General features: G+C 64.8%; 6 protein-coding genes across 6 annotated transcripts in view; 3 read left to right on the forward strand and 3 right to left on the reverse strand.

Annotated features, from left to right (window-relative positions):
• Window positions 1-264: 264 nt before the first annotated feature.
• PFL1_03879 (uncharacterized protein) lies at window positions 265-2476 on the reverse strand (the record flags this gene model as incomplete). Its single annotated transcript, XM_007881402.1, has 3 exons — window positions 265-339; window positions 481-1513; window positions 1611-2476. 3 exons carry the CDS (start codon window positions 2474-2476, stop codon window positions 265-267), a joined length of 1974 nt encoding a protein of 657 aa, XP_007879593.1.
• A 951-nt stretch (window positions 2477-3427) lies between these two features.
• PFL1_03880 (uncharacterized protein) lies at window positions 3428-6536 on the forward strand (the record flags this gene model as incomplete). The annotated part of the gene is made up of 2 exons (XM_007881403.1): window positions 3428-4073; window positions 4171-6536. 2 exons carry the CDS (start codon window positions 3428-3430, stop codon window positions 6534-6536), a joined length of 3012 nt encoding a protein of 1003 aa, XP_007879594.1.
• A 455-nt stretch (window positions 6537-6991) lies between these two features.
• On the forward strand, window positions 6992-9349 carry PFL1_03881 (uncharacterized protein; the record flags this gene model as incomplete). The annotated part of the gene is made up of 1 exon (XM_007881404.1): window positions 6992-9349. One exon carries the CDS (start codon window positions 6992-6994, stop codon window positions 9347-9349), a length of 2358 nt encoding a protein of 785 aa, XP_007879595.1.
• Window positions 9350-9447: 98 nt separating this feature from the next.
• PFL1_03882 (uncharacterized protein) lies at window positions 9448-9876 on the reverse strand (the record flags this gene model as incomplete). Its single annotated transcript, XM_007881405.1, has 3 exons — window positions 9448-9493; window positions 9619-9767; window positions 9868-9876. The coding sequence occupies 3 exons, from the start codon at window positions 9874-9876 to the stop codon at window positions 9448-9450; spliced, it is 204 nt and encodes a 67-aa protein (XP_007879596.1).
• A 1646-nt stretch (window positions 9877-11522) lies between these two features.
• On the reverse strand, window positions 11523-13664 carry PFL1_03883 (uncharacterized protein; the record flags this gene model as incomplete). The annotated part of the gene is made up of 1 exon (XM_007881406.1): window positions 11523-13664. One exon carries the CDS (start codon window positions 13662-13664, stop codon window positions 11523-11525), a length of 2142 nt encoding a protein of 713 aa, XP_007879597.1.
• Window positions 13665-16037: 2373 nt separating this feature from the next.
• Window positions 16038-19888, forward strand: part of PFL1_03884 (uncharacterized protein) — a gene marked incomplete at both ends in the record, with an annotated part of 4646 nt that continues 795 nt past the window's right edge. Inside the window, 3 exons of the mRNA XM_007881407.1 lie at window positions 16038-18044; window positions 18155-18286; window positions 18430-19842. Of these exons, the coding sequence (XP_007879598.1) occupies window positions 16038-18044; window positions 18155-18286; window positions 18430-19842 (3552 nt within the window). The remainder of the gene's footprint in view (window positions 18045-18154; window positions 18287-18429; window positions 19843-19888) is intronic.

The following is a 19888-nucleotide window of genomic DNA, read 5'->3' on the forward strand; positions in this document are numbered from 1 at the left end:
GTTCCACCCCATTCTCGGCTCGAGCCGCAGTCGCTCATCGACGCCCACGTCGGCCCGCCCGCCAATCGAAAGCACGACGCACCATCATCGCCGCTGTCCTCTTTGCCCCTGTAGCGGCTCTCCGATCTGTTCGGTGTCCGTCGTTTGCGTTGTGGGGGGGAGAGGGGATGTGGGGGGAGAGGGGGGGAGGCAGGAGGGGAGAAGGGAAAAAAGGGTGACTGTTGTACAGGCATCGGGGGGGGAGTAGAGGAAGCGGGGGGAAGGTCATCGACCACCTCCTCCGCCTCCGCCCATCATTCCTTTCATCATGTTAGCCAGACCGCCCATTCCACCCATCGACTGCAGGGCGGGCAGATCGCAGGTTGCGGAGAAGCGAAGAGCAAATGAGAGGGAGCGAGAAAGGTCAGCGACAAGTCTTCGTAAGCACGATTGGGAGGGCGCGCAGGGCCCGGGGGGCCAGGGGCAGGGGCGGAGACGTACCTGCATCATCTGTTGCATCTGCGCCATATCGGGCATACCCCCTCCTCCCGCACCGCCGCCACCAAGCAGGCTCCCGAGTCCGCCCAACCCTCCCAACCCACCAAGCCCACCCATACCACCTCCGGCCCCTCCCATGGCCGCAGCGAGTTGCGGTGGAATGTTGCCGCTCTGGATGTCGCGCATCAGCTTCTCCCTCCCGCCCGGCTGGCGCAGCTGCGCCTTGATCTCCGGCGGCAGCGAGTTCTGCATCTGCATCACCTGCTCCCGCGTCATGCCCGGCGGAAGCATGCCCGCCGGCGGCATCGCGCCCTTGCCCTTGCCACCGCCGCCCGCCGCCGCGCCCGACATCTGGCGCATCCACGAGTTCTTGCCGCCCATCTGCTTGACCATCCGCGCCACCATGCGGTACTGCATCAGGAACTCCTCAACCTCGCGCACCGACGTGCCCGACCCGCGCGCCACCCGACGCGCCCGCGCCGTCATGCGCACCTTGGTTGGCGCCTTCTTCTTCTTCTTGCTCTTCTTCTTGCTGCCGTCGCCGCTCGTCGACGCCTCCTGGTGCTGCACCACGGCCCCCGCCTCGCGCGGCGTCGGCTTGTGCCGCACTGGCGCGGTAAACAGGCTGCCGTCCGAGTCGAGCTCCTCGCGCGTCATGGCGTCGATGATGTACATCATCCGCTTCATCTTGGACCCGGCCGCCTCGTCGTCGCCGCCGCCGCCGCCGCCCAGCAGCTGGCCCATGCCGGGGATCATGCCGGCAATCTTGGAGAGCGGGCCCATGCCCATGATGTTGGCCAGCTGCTCGCGCCAGTCGCGGATGCTAAAGGTGCCGCCCTCCTCGATCTTCTTGAGCATCTCGCGCTGCCGCTCCTGGCCGCCGTTCATCTGCATCTCCTCGACCTTGTCCATAAGGCCGGTGATGTCGCCCATGCCGAGCAACTTCGAGATGAATGGCTGCGCGCGGAAGGGCTCGAGGTCTGTGGCGTGCTCTCCCGTTCCGATGAACATGATCGGCGTCTTGGTCGCGGCCACGCTGCGGCGGCGAGACGGATGGTAAGAGGGCAGGTGGGACGGAGAGGCGGTCAGTCGTCTGCCATCGCTACCGCCAATGGCGAGCGGGCGGTACTCACGCAGAAATGGCACCACCGCCCTTGGCGTGTCCGTCGAGCTTGGTGACGATGATGGCACCGTAGCCGGCGGCGTCCTTGAAGGCGCGGCTCTGGGCCTCGGCGGCCTGGCCGATGTTGGCGTCGAGCACCATGATGGTGAGGTCGGGCGTGACTGCGGCGTCAATCTCACGCATCTCGTCAAACAGCTCCTGCTCCTGCTTGTGCCTGCCCGAGGTGTCGACGATGATGACTTCGAAGCGGTTGGCCTTGAACGAGGCGACGCCAGCCGACGAGATGGCGACGGGGTCGGTCTCGGTGTAGGAGCCGTAAAAGGGGATGTTGTTCTTGCTGGCGTTCTGCTTCAGCTGGTCAAAGGCGCCTGCTCGGAACGTGTCTGCGCAGACGAGGCCGGTCTTGTAGCCGCGCTTCTGGTAGTAGAGGGCGAGCTTGGTGCACGACGTCGTCTTGCCGGAACCCTGGAGGCCGACAAACATGATGACGTTGGGCTTGCCCTTCCTAGGCTTGAAGACGTCCGAGGGGCCCGAGGTGGCCGATGCGACCTGTGCACCCGATTCGGGATCCGTCTTTTGCTGGCCATGGTTGGGGTCGACGAGCTGGACGAGGTGGTCGAATACGGCCTTTTGGACGCGCTGCCTGCGCTGTGCGTCGGACCAGTTTGCGTTGGCCTTGTCGTTGAGGAGGGCGGACACCTCGGAACGGACCTGGGTGCGCAGGTTTGCGACGAGCTTGACGTTGACGTCTGCCTCGATGAGGGCCGAGCAGACCGTCTTTAGCAGCTGGTCGACGGTGCCGGCATCGACGGTGGGCTGGCGCGAGAGGTCCTGGAAGGCAGTATTGATCCTCCTGCCGAGGTCGGAGAGCACCATGATGGGCGCCGGCGGGGAGAGGTCGAGGGGAGAATGGTTCTAGGGGCTGCACCGTCGAAGCGATGTGCGATGGCTGGCGATACGAGTGCTCACGGCGGTGGTGGTGGTGGCGGCGGCGGCGGCGGCGGCGGCGGCTGCTGGCGGGCTGGCTCGAGGTGGACGTGCGCTGCGTTGGCCCGCTCACCCGACCAACCAGCGGCTGGCCCTGGCCGGGCAGCTTGCGGATCCGAAAAAGTCGGCAGCCCTCCTTGCCCTGTCGCGCGAGAAAAGATCTATTGGAAGAAGCCTGGCGGAGCCTGGCCGCCATCGAAGAGAAGACCAAAGTGGAGCGGGCCCAGCCCAGCCCAGCCGGGCCGCCGGGTGCACAGCCTTGCGCCAAGCCGGTCATGCCCCCGCAGCAGGCCAAGCGGCGTGGCTGTGTGGTCCGCCCTGTGGCTAGCCGGCGCCCAAGAGAGATGGTAACCTTGCTTTAGGTCTCGGTATCGGCCCGCCTTCCACCATCGTCGCGACGCCGTGTAGCTCCACTCGGTCGGTCTGTCCCCCTCGTCTCTCCTCGCTCTCTTGTGGCATTGTTGCTGCCTCGCTGGTCGACATCGGATAGCCAGCCGACTCGCCGCCGCCGTCGCTGACCGCTTAGCCTCGTCGCGCCCCGCCACTCGCCGGCACTCCGACGCTCCCTCGCCCCTTCGTCCAACGCAACGCACCGCACCGTACCGCACCGCACCGCAACGCTGCCAACGCCGTCAACGCTTGCTCGGCCTGCAAGCCTTTTCTCGCAACCACATCGTCCAAAGCCTCCTAGTCTCTGTCTCTGCGCAGCCTCTCTCTTTCTCTCGTCCTTCATCGTCCCTCGTCGACCGCATCGCAGCAGCACTCTATCTCCACCCGCATGGCTTCGACTCGTCTCTCTCCTAGCAACCCGCCTCGCACACCTCTCTCGCCACATTCACCATGAGAGCCCCACCGCCTTCCTCGTCCTCGTCCTCGTCCGAGCACCAGCAGCAGAAGATTCTGCTCGGCGCACTCGATCCCGCCGCACTACAAGAAGGCTCCCCCTCGTCCGCCGTCCGATCTAGGCTGTCCACCATCTACCACAACCTGCACCAGATCGCAAAGGACAACAGCATCTCCTCCGACTCGGGAGACTCAGCCGTAGCCTTCTCCTCTTCATCCACAGCCTCGGCCCAGCGCACCTCGACAAACGACTCGACCGCCAGCACAATCACCCCAGACAAGCTCCACCGCCTATCCCAGGCCTCCACCCTCAGCGCAGGCTCCACCTCTTCGGGCCCCAGACCCACGTCGCTCTCCATCGCAACCGCAGGCGACCATGACGCTCCCACCTCCATCCTCGGCCAGCTCACAGGAGCAGAGGGAAGCGTGGTGGACTCGCCTACCGTCCTCAAGGCCAACGACCCCTTCTTCTCCTCTCCGCCGCCCGCGACCCGTGCACCGCCCTCGTCGTTGCGCGCCGCCGTCGGTGCGCGATCTCTCCACCAGTCCGCCCCGTCAATGACCTATGACGATTTTGAGCTTCAAGAGTCCTGGAGGGCCATTGCTCGAGAGCTCAAACCCATTGCCGACGTGTTGAGGACGGGTAGGTGGTGGCTTTGCTGGGCGAGCTCGGTTGCCCTCACCGATCGGTTGCTGATCGCTTCATTCTCTCGCCCGTCTCGCTTTGCTTCCCAACTCAGATCGCCTGCGAACTCCTCTCGGTTCCAGCAAGCTTCCGGCAGAGTGCATCGCAGCGCTCAGGCTGTCGCTCAGCACCGCCGGCACCGACGCCGTCGTCGCTGCCCAGACCGAGATCCTTCGCGTGCTGGCCAATCTGTGCATCGACCACGAAGCCAATCGCGACACCATGCACGCCCTTTCGGCCGCCACTGAGGTCGTCTTCTTTGTCGCACAGGTCGTTGCGCAGTATTCCGACGCTCCCGGCCCGCTCTTTTCCGCAAAGGTCCTCTCGCTGCTGCGCACTTCGATGGGCGCTGTGCTCAACCTCCAGCTCGAGCACATCCCAACCCGCAAGGCGCTCCTCGTCGCCGAAAACCTGAGCACGCTCACGCTCGTCGCCTCCCATCCAAAAGTGTACCTGCCGCTCGCCTCGCTTGCCATCAGCCCCGATGCGTTGCTTACGGATGGCGATCTCTTGGAGAGGGTCAAGCTGGGATCAACCGTTTCGAGCTGGGCCTGGAGGGTCGTCCAGGAGGTCTGCGAAGACGAAAAGGAAGAAAAGCAGCAGGGCCTCGCGCGGCCTTCTTCGGACGACTCTCAGGACGACGATGATGACGCTGAGAATCTGGCAAAGTCGCTGCTCAGCCAGCACAGCTTTGGCGATCTCCTCCGGCCTTTCCTGCACTACACTCCGACCTCTACGGCGCCGACAACCTCGCTGGCTAACGCGCTTGGCGTCGATGTCGACGACGTCGAGGAGCTCACCGAGACAGACGTCGAGATCCTCGCCACCGTCAGCGAGCTCGTCGAAGGCTGCGCGATGGATGAAAAGGCCTTCCGGGTAGCTGCAGTCAAGGCGGGAGCCGCTGGCCCGCTCGGTCCCACCTTTGGCGGTCCCCGCGCAGCCAACGAAGCGGCGAGCCACTACCGCTCGCCGCTGGACCTCATGATGACTTTCGTTGAAGAAGCCCCCGTGCCGCGTCTTTGGAAGGTGTCCGAATCGACCGAATCCGCGTCGGACGTTGCGGTCGACGACGCTGAGCTGTCCGCCGAGGCGATCAAGACGTTTGCCAAGGCCAAGGCCGCCCTGGCCCGCGCCGTCGTCGCCATCGCTGGCGAAGACGTCAACATGACGCGGCTCTTCGGCGAGATCGAAGGGTCCGCTGGGGGGATCGACACCGAGATGGGCGGATGGTTCATCGATCGGCTCAAGGCGTGGATGCGCTACGATGCCAAAGAGCGCGACGACCTCGTCAGCTGCGGCATGCTGGCTCTCGGCAATTTGGCCCGCACCGACGCCCACTGCCTAGCTCTAGTGCACCAGCACCACCTTGCGCCCTTCCTCGCTTCGTTGCTGTCGCCGAGCAACGACATCAAGGTTTCGCATGGCCTCGTCTCGCTGCTCAAAAACCTGTCGATCCCGCCATCGAACAAGACGGTGATCGGATCGCTCGGCGTCATCCAAGCCGTCACGCCGTTCCTGGCCAAGGAAAAGGACATGGTGCAGCCTCTGCAGTTTGGCACCGTCGGCCTGCTCAAGCAGCTGTGCGCCGGCGTGGCCGACAACGCCATCCAGGTCGTCAGCACATCACCCTCGCCGTCGTCGAGCGCAGGCGAGGCGGCATCCGGCACGACTTTGACCGCGCTCCTCGATCTCACCAAGCGGGTGGACGACGTTCCGACGCGTCTCGAAGCGACGCGGGTGGTGGTCAACATCGTCAAGGCGCTCTGGTCGTCTGTGCCGGGCGGCGGCATCTCGGCCGACATTGCCGCGGCGCGCCAGGCAGTCGTACGCCGCGACGCCATCCAGGCGCTGGCCGAGATGGTGCGAACAAGCCCCAAGTACCCCATCCTCGTTAACGAGGGCATCTTCGCGCTGACGCTGGTGGGCAGTGAACGGGTTGGGGCCGAGCTCGTGGCCCAGTCGCTACTGCACGAGCCGGCACGGCCATCGCCAGACAGTGACGAGGATGAGACGATGGAGGGCAGCGGCGATCCGAAAGCAGCAGCAGCGGCAGCGACGCGGCGCCGATCGACGCAGGACTCGGCTGCCTCGACCGGGTCGCACCCTCTGCCCCCACCGCCCGCCGCGGTCGACATGATCTGCTCGGTACTGGCAAGGCGAGATGCGCGGATGCCACCGCAGTTTGCCGCAAACGCATGCATGCTGCTGCTGAGCCTGCTGCAAGCTATCGAGGGAGCGGCAGAGGCGAGTGAGGACGCCGAGGGGCGGATGGCCGAGGATGGCCAGGCAACGGACGCCGTCAAGCAGGTGGCGGTGCGGACCCAGTCGGCGCTTAAGCGGCTGCAGAGCCACGGGCCGACGGAGGCACTCGATGCCGCGGCCAGGGCGTTGCAGGCTGTCAACGCCGTCATCGGGGCATGAAGAGCGGCCCTCGTCCAAGTCGGTTAGAGCCGAGAGAGGCAAAGACTGAAGACGTTTCTTATTCCATTTCATCCAACCTCCTAGTCTGTCTGCCCGTCTCTGCTATTCTCTCGAATGCGATACCAATGTCCGTGTCAAGCTTGACGTCGAGCTGTGAGACTGCGTGGCGATGCCGTGGATCGCCGGTCTCGTTCCCGAATCGTTCTGAGCGGACGGGGGGCGGGAGTGTGCGCCTCTCCCCTGGCCTGTCCACCCGACCAGCCCGCGACACGACGGCAGGTAAAGGTGGGGACGATCACCTTATGAAGCGGTCCCCCCCGGCGGCTGTGTGGGCGCAGCGGCAGCAGCCGCCGCCAAGAGGCCGGCCTGCATTCCGGCTCTCTTTCCGTCGACGAGCCTGCTTCATGACCACAACATCCGCAGCGCCACCAACCAGTCGACAGCGATCCGACAGGATGGCGGACCGGGCAACGTCGATACGAGACGACGCCCGACCTGCGACACGGACGACGACAACGACGACGACAACGGCGCCGCTCCATTTCCTCGGCTTCGTATCCAGCCTCTCGCTACTCCTCTCGCACCTCAGCTACGACGACACGCTATCGATCCTGCTCCTCTTTCTGCTCGTCGTCTTCTTCGGGCTGCTCGCAACGCCGCATCGATCCTCGGGCGACGATCGGGCGCCGGGGCTAGGGCGCACGGGTCGACACGATGGGGCCATCGACGAGTGGGGCGGCGGAAGCGGTACGATACCGTGGCTGTTTAGCGTGCTCCTCGTCGGTCTGCTCGCCTTTCTCGCCCGGTTGGTCCTGGTCGGCATAGGCGAGTCGGTCGGACTGATTTTGTCCAACGCCGTCGTCGTTGTCGCGCTAGGCGTATGCTGTCACCTCGTCTTTGCGCTGTGGACCCAGGCCCACCAACAGCAGCAGGCGGCGGACGTCCGGGACCACGCTGCACCAGAGGTGACTGCGGCGAAGAGCAAGGCAGCGACGAGGAAGGACGATGTGCCCCGCGCAGGAAAGGGCGGGGATGGTGGGGACAAGGCTGCACTCGAGACGGCATCGCCTTCGCAGCGGGTCAAGAAGGTTCCGACAAGAGTACAGGCCCAGCCCGGTGAGAAGCAACACTCGGACCTCGTCGCGCCTCGTCCCACCGCCAGCCCTACTGCTTCCAAGACGCCCAAGCCGCCGCGGGAGGGCAAGCTGAAGGCCAGCGCGAAACCCGCCCACCCCAGCATGGCGGGACGGGGCGACTTCGTCCCGTCCTGGTCGGCCATCTTCGCGTCGAGCCCCAAATCGAGACAGGTCAACAGCTGGCTCAAGAATCTACCTGGGGCAGGGGGACAGTTTGACGAGGTTCTCGACGTCCGCATGGCCAGCTCGGACGGTGCGGACAAGAAGAAGGCGAAGATAGAGAAGAAGAAGAAGGTCGAGGCCAGCGAGAACCAGGGCGGCGTAGCGGGTCGCGATGGGAGAGAGGCGGGACCGAGTGGCGAGACGTCAAAGGAGAAGGATCTACATGCGAAGGGACTGCCGCAGCGGAAGGAAGCCGACGTCGAGGGTCAGGGCAAGGCCGCGCCTGACAAGGCAAGAGCGAAAGGAGGCCAGCCTAGCCCGCTGGCTCACGAGCCAGCCAAGATGTCGGACCAAGCCGTGGCTACGTCCAGCAAGGCCAAGGGAGACAAGAGCAAGGAAGCGCGGCAGTCCGACGATCCGGCGAAGGGAGCGGCAGAACCGAGCCAAGACGTGAAGGATCAAGGTGCTCCGAAAGCATCCGACGCGAAGGTCCCAACTATCGACAAGGGCAAGGCGAAGGCGCGCAACGACGTCGAGGCAGGTCCGTCGACATCTACCGCGAAGCTCGACGTCAAAGCACAGAAGACGGACAAAGTCGAGGCATCTAGCAAGGCGACGGCCACCGCTTTCGCTGTCGGTGCAGCACAGACGAAGTCGAAGCAGGAGGAGAGGGGGGCGGGGAGCGTATTGAGGCTCGTCGACGATGCGGTGCGGCAGCTCGCATCGCAGTTTCCAGAGATGGATGCGGACGAGGTCAGGCGGGAGCTCGGGCGCTTGCTCGGCCAGGCGACGTCGGCCAAGGCGGTGACGGTAGATGGGCAGGCGGGCAAGAACGACAAGGCGGCAGGTCAGTCGCCGCCTTCGCAGGCGGTCGGGAACAAAGAAAGGAGCAAGGGCAAAGAAAAGGCGCAGGCGGACAGCGAGGAGCAGCCGGAGAAGCCGACGAATGATGGCGCGGCCAAGAAGGACCAGCCTGGAAAGGGGAAGGTGGAAGCCGATGCCGCCGCTGCCCCAGGACCGGGACCGGGGACGAGCGCCAAGAAAGCAAGCGAAGCCGCCGCTCGGGCCAAGGGAAAGGACAAGACCAAGGCCAAGGCACAGGACGACGACGTGACAGACAAGCTGCTGCAGGGGTACATCGAGTGGCGGTGCAAGAACGGGCTGGGGATCGGCGAAGTCGTCGGTGCCAACGGCGTCAAGCTTGATCCGGTCGTACTGGCGCAGATGGTTCAGGGCGAGGGTGAGGGCGAGAAGGGCGGGGCCAAGTCGATCTCTGCGAATCCAGGCAAGGGCACCGGCATCAAGGACGAGCGGGACGCACCGCCCGGGCAGGACACTGCTGGCGCCTCGAGCACGGCAAAGGAAGCGACTGCAACGCCCCAACACAAAGGCGGACAGTACACGCCGTCGCCGTCGCCGTCGCAGGCGAAGGGCAAGGGCAGGAGCAGGACCAAGGCAGGTGCGACCGACGACGATAGGCTCATTGAAATGGCGCTGCGACTCAACCAGGCCTGACGGACAGCCACAGACGGGCGGTGCAGGCACGCTTCAAGGGGCATAAGAGGGGTATTCTGTATTCGCTCTGGCCAAGCAACCAATGAAGGGCAGGTAGATTACTGCTTGTCCTTGATGGGGACGTCCTTGCCAGTGAGCTTCTTGCTGTTGATCGTGTGAGCCGAGGGTTGGGGAAGGGGGGAATGCGTTAGCGAACAGCGTCCACGCAGGGCAGGGGTAGGCGACGAGTCCGAGGCGGCCAGGGCCAGGGCGGGAGGGAGGCAACTCACAATCCGCTGCGGATGCCGTCCGAGATCTTTTCAGTCGTCGAGGCGTTGGTCTCGTGGCCAAAGTGCTTCGAGGCGGCCTGGACGCCCTTGTCGAGCGCATCCTGTTGCGGCACACCGCCGGCACCGGCGCCGGGCTGCTGAGGCGGGGGCTGTCGTGTCGTCGTGTCGTGGCGAGCGAGGGGAGGGTGTCCGAAGTTAGGGATCGGCGTATCGAGAAGGCGAGCGCAAGGTGAGGAAGCGACAACTTACAGCGGACATGATTGAGATGGGATACGAAGGGGTGTTAGAAGAGGCGGTTGAGTTAAGTGCAAAATGGAAGATGGAAGATGATGGCGGGTTGCAGAGATAGCGCTGATGAGAGAGAGGATCGACGCTTCTTATAGCTCTTGCTCGTTGGATCTCGGATGGAGAGAGACGTCGCAAGATCTCAGCTTGGCTCGCCTCCAACATCCACCGTACCGTACCATCGAGCCCCAAGGGGCAAGCGACGGTTGCTGCGCCGCTGCGGCATGATGCCTCTGCCTTGGCCTTGGCCTTGCCTGCCGCCGGACGCCGGCCGGCCATCACAAAGGCAGATGGGCAGACAGGTGCACCCCACATGCCAGAGAGGCGGCCTGCCTCAACGTCCGGACGTCCCCTGAGCTGCTTGCCCTTGCCTAGCCTGCCCCGTTGACAAGAAGCAAAGACGGCCTTAGCGCTTCGCAATTGCGTCATAGCCTTTCCCTCCACCTTGCTGCATGTGTATGTACGGCCAGGCAGCTTCCACAGGCAACCGATCCAACCCCGAAAACCGCAACAAGAAATAAAGCAAGCAAGGTGGACGCGCGCATCGCTTCGCTGCCCAACCCGGCGGTAAGGTTACGTGGCGGTGCCCTATGGTCGGACGGATGGATGTGGCCTGCCCAATGCCAGACAGCTTGGAAGGACCTCGAGGTGATGTCAAGCCGTCGTCGCACTGTACAGTACCGTACCGTACCACGGCGCAAGCGACAGGAGATCAGACAGAGCTCTATTTCCAGATGTCACCTCGACAGCTCCTGCCCGTCGCATCGCACAGCCCCCGGTGCCCCACGGCCCCGGCTCGATGAGGCTGCCTCCCTCGAGCATGTGCATGCATCCTTGCTTGTCCTGGTCGCCCTGTGGCATCTCTGACCGGTTCCGACCAACCAGGCCAGCCAGGCTGTAGGCAAGCCAGCGCAACACAGGGTCCGGCGCGTAACGTTAGACGTCATCCCTGCCCCGCGCTCGCTGCCATCGAGTGAGCTTCAGGCTGTCACAGCCTTTTGAAGGATTTCACCGCTTCCCGAAAATCAATAATGTTCTGGCAGGTCTTGGTTCGAGATGTCTGCTTTGCCACGGGTATCCTGCAGATTGAGATTTTGAGAACAACGGTGCTGGAGTCCCTGGCCAGTCGGCAGGGCCTAGCCAGCGGCGAAAGTCTATTTTTGAAGGGCTTTTTTTTTTCCTTCCCCCAGCTCCAGGCTCGAGAGCATCCATCCCCAAAAACAGCTTTTGAAGTTCCAGTCGCGGCAACGATAAAAGTGGACGGATGTCGTCCGAAACGCGGCAAAAAAAACTCGAGATGCCGTGCAGATCTCGACAATTTGCAAAGAGGCGGCCGCAACGACACCACTTGACCCGACAAGGCAAGGCATTTGACAGATTGCCGGTCGGAGCACTGCAGACCCACGGCACGACATAGTGACGACGCATGGTATTGATCGAACGGGCGGAGGAAACGACTGTGGAGACGAAGGCGACAGGGACATCGCCCGTGACTTGGAGCAGACGATCGGACAAACGAGCGACAAGAGGGTGCATGGTGGATTGGGATTGGGCGCGGGACAGGAAGCGCCACCTGCGCTGCGAGTCTGGCAGGGCGACGGCAGGGCGGCGACTCTGCGCTACGGGCGCTGCTCGGCCTGGTCGTCGTGGGCTCCCCTCGCGACATCAACAGTGTCCGACGAGGAGCCGTCGTCTTCGCCCTGCTCGCCATGCTCCGACCCACGGGCAGGCTGACCGGTCAACGACGACAGAGACGAGAGGCTGACCGGCTCGGTGCCCACGGGGACCGCATTGACGCGGGTGGCCACCAGCACCTCGCAGGGCGCGTACAGCGACTCGCTCATGCTCAGGGTGCGGCTCGAGTGGGCCGTGTCCGACGTTCCGCGGCGACCGGGCGACGCCAGCGAGGCGTGGACGCTGAGGTGGCGACTCGATGCGGCAGTCTGAGACGCTTCTTCTGCTATCGTCCCATCCTCGGTTCTCGTCGAGTCTCGACAGCCACTCCGGTCGCCGCTGAAGCTCGAGACTGTCGGCGCAGCACTGACGGGGCCAGTGTCGTCCCTGCTGTGTGCACAAGTAGGCTGGCCGGGATGCCACGTCACCTGGATCGTCGCCGCCGAGGCACGGTGCTCGGGAGCCGTAACCCCCAGCGCGGACGGGATATCCAACGGTAGCGCCTCTGAAGACCGGAACTGAGGCGGCACATGGTCAAAGGTCGACGACGGAAGCGCCGAGTCCCGGTTGCTGTGGTTGGCGTCTTTGATGCCGCCGTCGTTTAGGCGTAGTACCGTCGAGTGAAAGCCCGGCCTTTCGACCATCGACGGCTCAGACAGCCGTTGAGCTGGTCGATTCGCGAGGCCCGCATTGCGGCTCTTGTGCTGCACGGTAGCGGACCGCTGGAGCGCCAGGGGTGGCACCGGCTTCCTCTTGATGCTAAAGGTGCTGGCGTTGGAGGCCGAGCGCGACAGATTGCCACCGTCGGCCGTCTCGGGAGAGGGGCTGTCGGCGCTGAAGTTCGAAGACGCCAGGAACTCGACCGTCGTCGTAGCCTCGGTCTGCTGGTCAACCTTGTGCGAGAGGCCAAAGGCTTGCTGAGAGTCGCGGGGGCGGTCGTGCTCGCCTGCGGTGGTGAACGAGTCGAGTGACGATGCACGCGTCTGCGGGGCCGAGTGCTTGAGCTCTGTGTCGCCAGCGAATGGATTCCGAGGCGCGGCGGGCCGCGCTGCTGCGCCCATCATCGTCTGGCGTCGCCTGCGTCGCTGGATGAAGCGCAGGACGAGCAGGACGCCCACGAGGAAGAGGACGGGCACGACGACCGCAGCGGCAATGGTTCCGGAGGACGTGCCTCCACCGTCTCCACCGTTAGCCGCGTCGACATTGTGCGAGGAGGGATCAGAGGTGGCGTTCCGGTTGATGGGAGGCTTGGGTTGGCCGCTCGGGGCCGAGCTGGCTGAGGGTGAGCTGCCAGAGGCAAGGGGAAGACAACTCGTCGACGTACCCGGATCGACCTTGAAGGGGTCAGAGACGGCATGTATGGGGTCATCGCCGTCCTGGGCCGGCGCGTCGAGGCTGATCTGGTAGCTGCCCGCGGGTAGAGAGACTTGCTGCCAGAGAAAGCTTCCATCCGACAAGACGACGCCTTCCGGAGGCGAGATGGTGTTGTTGATGTCGCGGCGTGAAACCGGCACGCCGCCGACCTGGCTTGGCCTGCGCTTCTCGAGGCGGTGGATGGAACGCTTGGACAGCGCGGACGCCGACGAGACGCGCAGAGAGACGCGGTGGCCGTCGTTGGGCGCCGTGTACTGCCAGCTGATTCTGAGGGGCTCGCACGACTTTGCTCCGTCGATGTGTCCCAGCTCGACGTCGGCCGGCGACGCGGGCGAGGGAGGCTGTGCGGGGTCGCTGTCCTGCAGCGAGGGGTCTTCGGCGATGATGTGCGTCGTAGGCCCATTCGAGGGAGAACTGGGTGGATCGAGGCCGTCGGTATCGTCGTTGTCATCTCCCTCGCCGGGCGCGCCGCCACTGGCCGGGACGGGAGGCTGCTGAGCCCGCGCCCCTGGTACCAGCAGGGTCGCGAGCAGGGCCGCAGCGGCTGTTTTGGCAGAGCCGGCCAGCATCGCCATGGACGAGCAGAGGCTTTGGACGAGGCCCTCGGGGGGTTGGGTCTGGTGGCGTTGTGGTGGTCTGGATGATCTTGAAGAGGTGGTGGACTTGATTCGAGGGCCGACTTGGAGAGAACCCCTGGCAAAGGAGCATAGCATCGATGGTCTTGCTGGCTTGGGGGCTGGGGGCTGAGGGCTGGGCGCTTGGGGGCTTGGGCCTCATCTTGTCCCGGTCCGTGGCGGCGAGCCAACGCCAGAGTGGGTTGGTCCAGGGTTGCACAGCCCTCGGGGCTCTCCGCGCAACCGGAGGTGGGTCCTCTTTGCCGGACAATACGTACGCGTAGTTACCGAGAAAACGGCCAGCAGGGCCACCAGGCGGCGCTACGCTCTCTTTAGCGGTAGTGCGATGGTGCGATAATGCTGGTAGCACACGAGACGACGCCCACGACCGGGGGGTGGGGGGCTGACCACGCCTCACACCGACGCGGGCGTAGCTTGCCCGTGCATTGGCTCTAGGTGGTAGTAGCGTCGAATGGATCTACAACGGACCTGCTCTGCTGGTGGGCGGCCGGTGGCCTCGATGTCCCGTACGTACGCCTGAAAGAGACGGCAGAGGCAAGCCGGCGTGGTCGGTGGGCGACGAAGCCGTAGCGGACTAGTGTCGAAGGTAGGTCGGGAGTGCCCTTTGGCGCCGCCAGCCCGAGTCGCCTGGCCTGGGCCTCTTTGGTGGCGGGTGGCAGCAGCGATCCCGAGCGGCACCTCGAATGCCAACATGTCTACATACATACATATGCCGCGAGAGGCCAGAGCGAGCGGGCGTGGCCGGCCGGCCCCTTTTTCGAGCTCGCTCGCTGTCGGAAAGCTGCCGCAGCGGTCTGCTGTGGCACTTGGGCGACTCTCTAGCTGCTGCTAACCATCACGCCGGCCGTCGAGATGGCGCTCAGCCTGTCTGCGTGGCTGGGTGCTCTGGTAGGCAAGGTGGTGGTGCTCCTGGTTGCCCGCACCGCGATCAGCTTTTGGGCAACAGCAGCAACCACCTTGCTTGCTTGGTCTGGACGTCTCGATGGCCTGTTGAAGCCGAAAAGGGGCGGGGCGGGGCGGGCAAAGAGGCAGGCTAGGCTGGCAAGAGGTCGGCCCCGGTGGCCGCCCAGGCAGGAGGGTGCTGCGCTCTGCGCTCTGTCTCTGGCTGAGAAAAGGGTGACTACAGAGTCTAAGAGAACTAGGGTCAAACAGAGCTCGACTCTGCCTGGTGTGCCTGCCCGAAGGCCTGGCGTAGCGTCGGCTAAAGTCAGACGGAGAGAGCGCGCGCGAGGGTCAACCAGCGAGGGCGACAAGGCGGCTGGCTGGCCCGCTGGCTGGGCTGTGCTGGTGGTGACTGGCCGCCGCCTGTCTGGCCGGCTGGCCTGCTTCTGGCTGGGCGTCGGGTGTGGCCCGCGTGCTTTGCTTGCTTGCGCCCTGCCCTGCCTGGCCTGGCCTGGCTGGCTTGCTTGTCCCTTGCCTTGCTTGCTCGCCTGGCCTGCTGGATTTTCGAGGGCATGGCCGCGCCGCCTTGCTCTTGCCCCTGCCCGCCTGCCTCTTTCTCCTTGCCGGCCGGCCGCAGCGCGCGCGGCAGAGAGGCCAGAGGGTGCAAGCAAGCAAAAGCAGGCGGCCAGGCAGCAAGCAGCGTGCGGCAAGCAGCAAGCAGCAGGCAGCAGGCAGCAGGCAGCAGCAGGCAGCAGCAGGCAGCAGCAGCCAGCAGGCCGACAAGCAAGCCACCTGGACCTGGCGGGCCTGGGTCTGGGCCCGCCTAGCCTAGCCTAGCCTGCCTGAGCCTGCCTGAGCCTGCCTGGGCCTGAGCCCTGGGCCTGCTGCCGACGTGCGGGTGCGGGCGGCGTGCGTGCGTGTCGGTGTGTGTGACTTTGCACCACCACCATCTCTTCGGCCTGGCCTTGCTTGCCTGCTTGCTTCTCGTCTACAGTGGCCCCCCCCTTCCGCCAACGCCACGCTATCCCCTCCCCTTTCACCATCTCCTCGCCCAACCTACCCTTGCCAATCCTTCTCCGGCTCCTCTGGCTGTGTCGTCCTTACGCCCCCCTTTGCCCGTGCTTCTGTCTGTCGAGCTTCCACCCGGTCCCACAGCAACGCACAGCACCACCCTCGCTCTATTTCAGTCTCAGTGTCTCTTTCAATCCCCGTCTCCAACAAGGCTGCCACTTATCGCCGCCATCGTCGCTGCTGCTGCTGCCGCCGCCGCCATCACCCCCCTGTCTTGGCCATTGGTGAACGCCAGGCCGACCCTCGTAGACCCACCAATCTACCCTCGGACATAAGCACCCGGTCGCGACAGAGGCTGGCCATCGTTGCACCGGCTCGTAAAGCATTCTTCGGCCCGTTCGATCACCTTCAACCTCGCTACTTCGTCTCTGCCGTCCGAGACGGCCCCCCCTGCCATCCTGAGCCGGGCTAGTGCCGTGCCTGCCGTCCTCTCAACACACACACGCACACGCCGAGTCGACGTCGTCCGGCCACGCTCGCCACGAAGCGTAGCACACCATGGCGGCAATGTTCGCAGCGCCGACACACGAGGCGCACGCCTCTTCGGCCTCAATGTCCCGCAGCACCTCGTTCCCCCTGCCTCGCGCCGAAAACATGCCTCAGGACTTCATCGACCACCTCGCCCTCGTCACACAGGCCCTCGTCAACTGCAGACCGCCCCCCTCTGTCCTCCAGCACATGGGCCATGACCTGGAGCACTCGTTCTTCTCGACCCAGCGCTTTGGCGCACCAGCCGCAGAGTCGGCAGACATTGCCCAGAAGCTGTCCGCGGCACAGCTGTCGGATCCGACACAGAACGGGGACGGAGGCATGCTTTCACTCCCGCTCCCACCATACAGCTTCGGAAAAGGCGACGCGCGGACACAGGCCATTGAGGCCAACCTCGGCCGGCTAATAGAACGCCTTTGGAGGGCCGAGAACCAGCTCGAGGCGTTTGCCTCGTCGGCGGCCCCGCACCACGCCACGACGGCCGCCTCTGTCCACAGCGAGGCCAACGGCAGCGCAGCCCGGACGCCCGGAGCCGACACCGCCACGTCGTCCGACTCCAAGGTGCCGGGCGACGACCTGGTCAAGGCGCACACGCCCCAGTCTCGCTCCTTCCCCTACCCGATCTCGCATGCGCAGCCGCAGAGCTCCACCTACCCGCTCAGCTACCCGCTCGGGATGGGCACCGACGGGCCCGTGCTGCTCTCGTCGGCCGGTCGCGGTGCGGCGCCAGAAGACCCCATCGGCGCGTTCGAGAGGTATAACGACGAGAGCGGCCTGAGCGCTCAGGAGGAGCTGCGCCTGCTCAAGGCCCAGGTGCAGGACATTGCTCGCGTGTGCAAGGCCGTCGCGTTTGGCGACTTGACGCAGCACATCACGGTGCCCGTCCAGGGCCACGTTATGGTCGAGCTCAAGGACATCATCAACCAGATGGTGGACCGCCTGTCGAACTTTGCGGCCGAGGTGACGCGAGTGTCGCTCGAGGTGGGCACCCAGGGCAAGCTGGGCGGCCAGGCCGAAGTCGAGGGCGTCGAGGGCACGTGGAAGGAGCTCAAGGACGTCGTCAACCGCCTCGCAGCCAACCTCACCAACCAGGTGCGGGGTGTGGCGCTCGTCACCAAGGCCGTGGCGCGCGGAGACCTGTCCAAGAAGATCGAGGTCGAGGCCGACGGCGAGATCCTCGAGCTCAAGGTGACGCTCAACGTCATGGTCGACCAGCTACGCCACTTTGCCAATGAGGTCACCCGCGTCTCGCGTGAAGTCGGCAGCCGCGGCCAGCTCGGCGGACAGGCCAATGTGCCCGGCGTCCAGGGCGTCTGGAAGGAGCTCACCATCAACGTCAACCGCATGTGCTCGAACCTGACCGAGCAGGTGCGCTCGATCGGCATGGTGACGACGGCCGTGGCCAAGGGCGACCTCACCAAGACGATCGATATCGACGCCGAGGGCGAGATGGCCCAGCTCAAGGATACGGTCAACAGCATGGTGGGCCAGCTGCGGATCTTTGCTAGCGAGGTGGTGCGCATGTCGATGGAGGTGGGCACCTACGGCAAGCTGGGCGGCCAGGCGCACGTGCCCAACGTCGAGGGCACCTGGAAGGATCTCACCGAGAACGTCAACAAGATGGCCGACAACCTGACGTCGCAGGTCCGCGAGATTGCTCGGGTCACCAAGTGCGTCGCCGAGGGCGTGCTGACCGAGTTCATCACCGTCGACGTCAAGGGAGAGATCCTCGACCTGAAGCTCACCGTCAACAACATGGTGCGGCAGCTCAAGACGCTCAGCGACGAGATCATCCGTGTCTCGGTCGAGGTCGGAACCGAGGGGCGGCTTGGCGGACAGGCCAACGTCAACGACGTCAAGGGCCAGTGGCAGGTCCTCACCGAGCGCGTCAACATGATGGCCAGCAACCTGACGACGCAGGTGCGATCGATCGCAACCGTCACCACGGCCGTCGCGCGCGGCGACCTCAGCAAGACGATCAACGTTGAGGTGCGAGGCGAGTTCCTCGACCTGAAGGTGAGTCTCTCCGCGCGGGTCCGGTGGCTTCGTAGCCGGTCGAACCGGGTGTACGGCAGCTGACTTTGCGATCCTGCTCCTTCGCCTGCTTGCCCGCTCCGCCTCCGCAGCTCACCGTCAACAACATGGTGGAGTCGTTGCGCACCTTTTCGACCGAGGTGACCCGTGTGGCCAAGGAGGTAGGAACGGAGGGCAAGCTCGGAGGCCGTGCCACGGTCCTCGGCGTCGGCGGAACGTGGAAGGTGAGTCTCCCAATGCCCGCTGCGAGCACACCGTGCCAAGCTCTGCCCGTACTTTGGGCCGCATCCGACCGCTGACATCCCGCTCCACCTTGCGCCGGCCCCATTCACCTCGACTCGTCCCGTCCCACGTGCCGCCCGAGCAGGACCTGACCGACTCGGTCAACACCATGGCCGCCAACCTGACGCTCCAGGTCCGCGCCATCGCCCACGCCACAACGGCCGTCGCACGCGGCGACCTGACGCAGAAGGTGACGATCTCGGTCTCTGGAGAGATCTTGGACCTGGTCAACACGATCAACAACATGATCGACCAGCTGTCCTTCTTTGCCTCGGAGGTGACGCGCGTCGCGCGCGAGGTCGGCACCGAGGGCAAGCTGGGCGTCCAGGCGCAGAAGAAGGACATCGAGGGCAAGTGGGGCGAGATCACCGACAACGTCAACATCATGGCCAACAACCTCACGTCGCAGGTGCGCGCCTTTGCGCAGATCACGGCGGCCGCAACCGACGGCGACTTTACCCGCTTCGTGACGGTCGAGGCGAGCGGAGAGATGGACTCGCTCAAGACCAAGATCAACCAGATGGTCTACAGCCTGCGCGACAGCATCCAGAAGAACACGGCGGCGAGGGAGGCGGCCGAGCTGGCCAACCGCTCCAAGTCCGAGTTCCTCGCCAACATGTCGCACGAGATCCGCACGCCGATGAACGGCATCATCGGCATGACGGCGCTGACGCTCGAGACGGAGCTGTCGCGCAGCCAGCGCGAGAACCTCGTGACGGTCTCGACGCTCGCCGGCAACCTGCTCGCCATCATCGACGACATCCTCGACATTTCCAAGATCGAGGCCGGCCGGATGAACGTCGAGGAGATCCCCTTTTCGCTGCGTGGCATCGTCTTCAGCGTGCTCAAGACGCTCTCGGTGCGCGCCACCCAGAAGAAGCTCAACCTCATGTACGAGGTGGCGCCCGACTGCCCCGATCCGCTCATCGGCGACGCGCTCCGCCTCAAGCAGATCATCACCAACCTGATTGGCAATGCGGTCAAGTTCACCGAGGCGGGCGGCCGCGTGTCGCTCAAGTGCAAGTTCACCAAGCTCGTCACGCCGGGCCAGGCCATGCTCGAGTTCTGCGCGTCCGACTCGGGCATCGGCATCAAGCAGGACAAGCTCGACGTCATCTTCGACACCTTCTGCCAGGCCGACGGGTCGACGACGCGCAAGTACGGCGGCACCGGCCTCGGCCTGTCGATCTCGCGCCGGCTCGTCAACCTGATGGGCGGCGACCTGTGGGTGCGCAGCAACTACGGCAAGGGCTCCGACTTTTTCTTTACCATGGTCGTCAAGCTCGACGACATCAGCGTAGACCAGGTCAAGGAAAAGATCCGCCCCTACGCCGGCCGCAACATCTTCTACCTCGACACGCTTCATGACGACACGGGCGTCCAGCAGATGCTCGAGGAGCTTGGTCTGAAGCCCTTCACCGTCCACAGCGTCGAGGAGGCGTCGCAGCGGAAGCGCGGGATGCCGCGCATCGACGCCATCATCGCCGATTCGCTCTCGGTGGTCGAGGACCTGCGGACGCTCGAGCACCTGCGGTACATCCCGA

The sequence above is a fragment of the Pseudozyma flocculosa genome (assembly GCF_000417875.1).
Source record: "Pseudozyma flocculosa PF-1 unplaced genomic scaffold scaffold00012, whole genome shotgun sequence".
Classification (NCBI taxonomy): domain Eukaryota; kingdom Fungi; phylum Basidiomycota; class Ustilaginomycetes; order Ustilaginales; family Ustilaginaceae; genus Pseudozyma; species Pseudozyma flocculosa.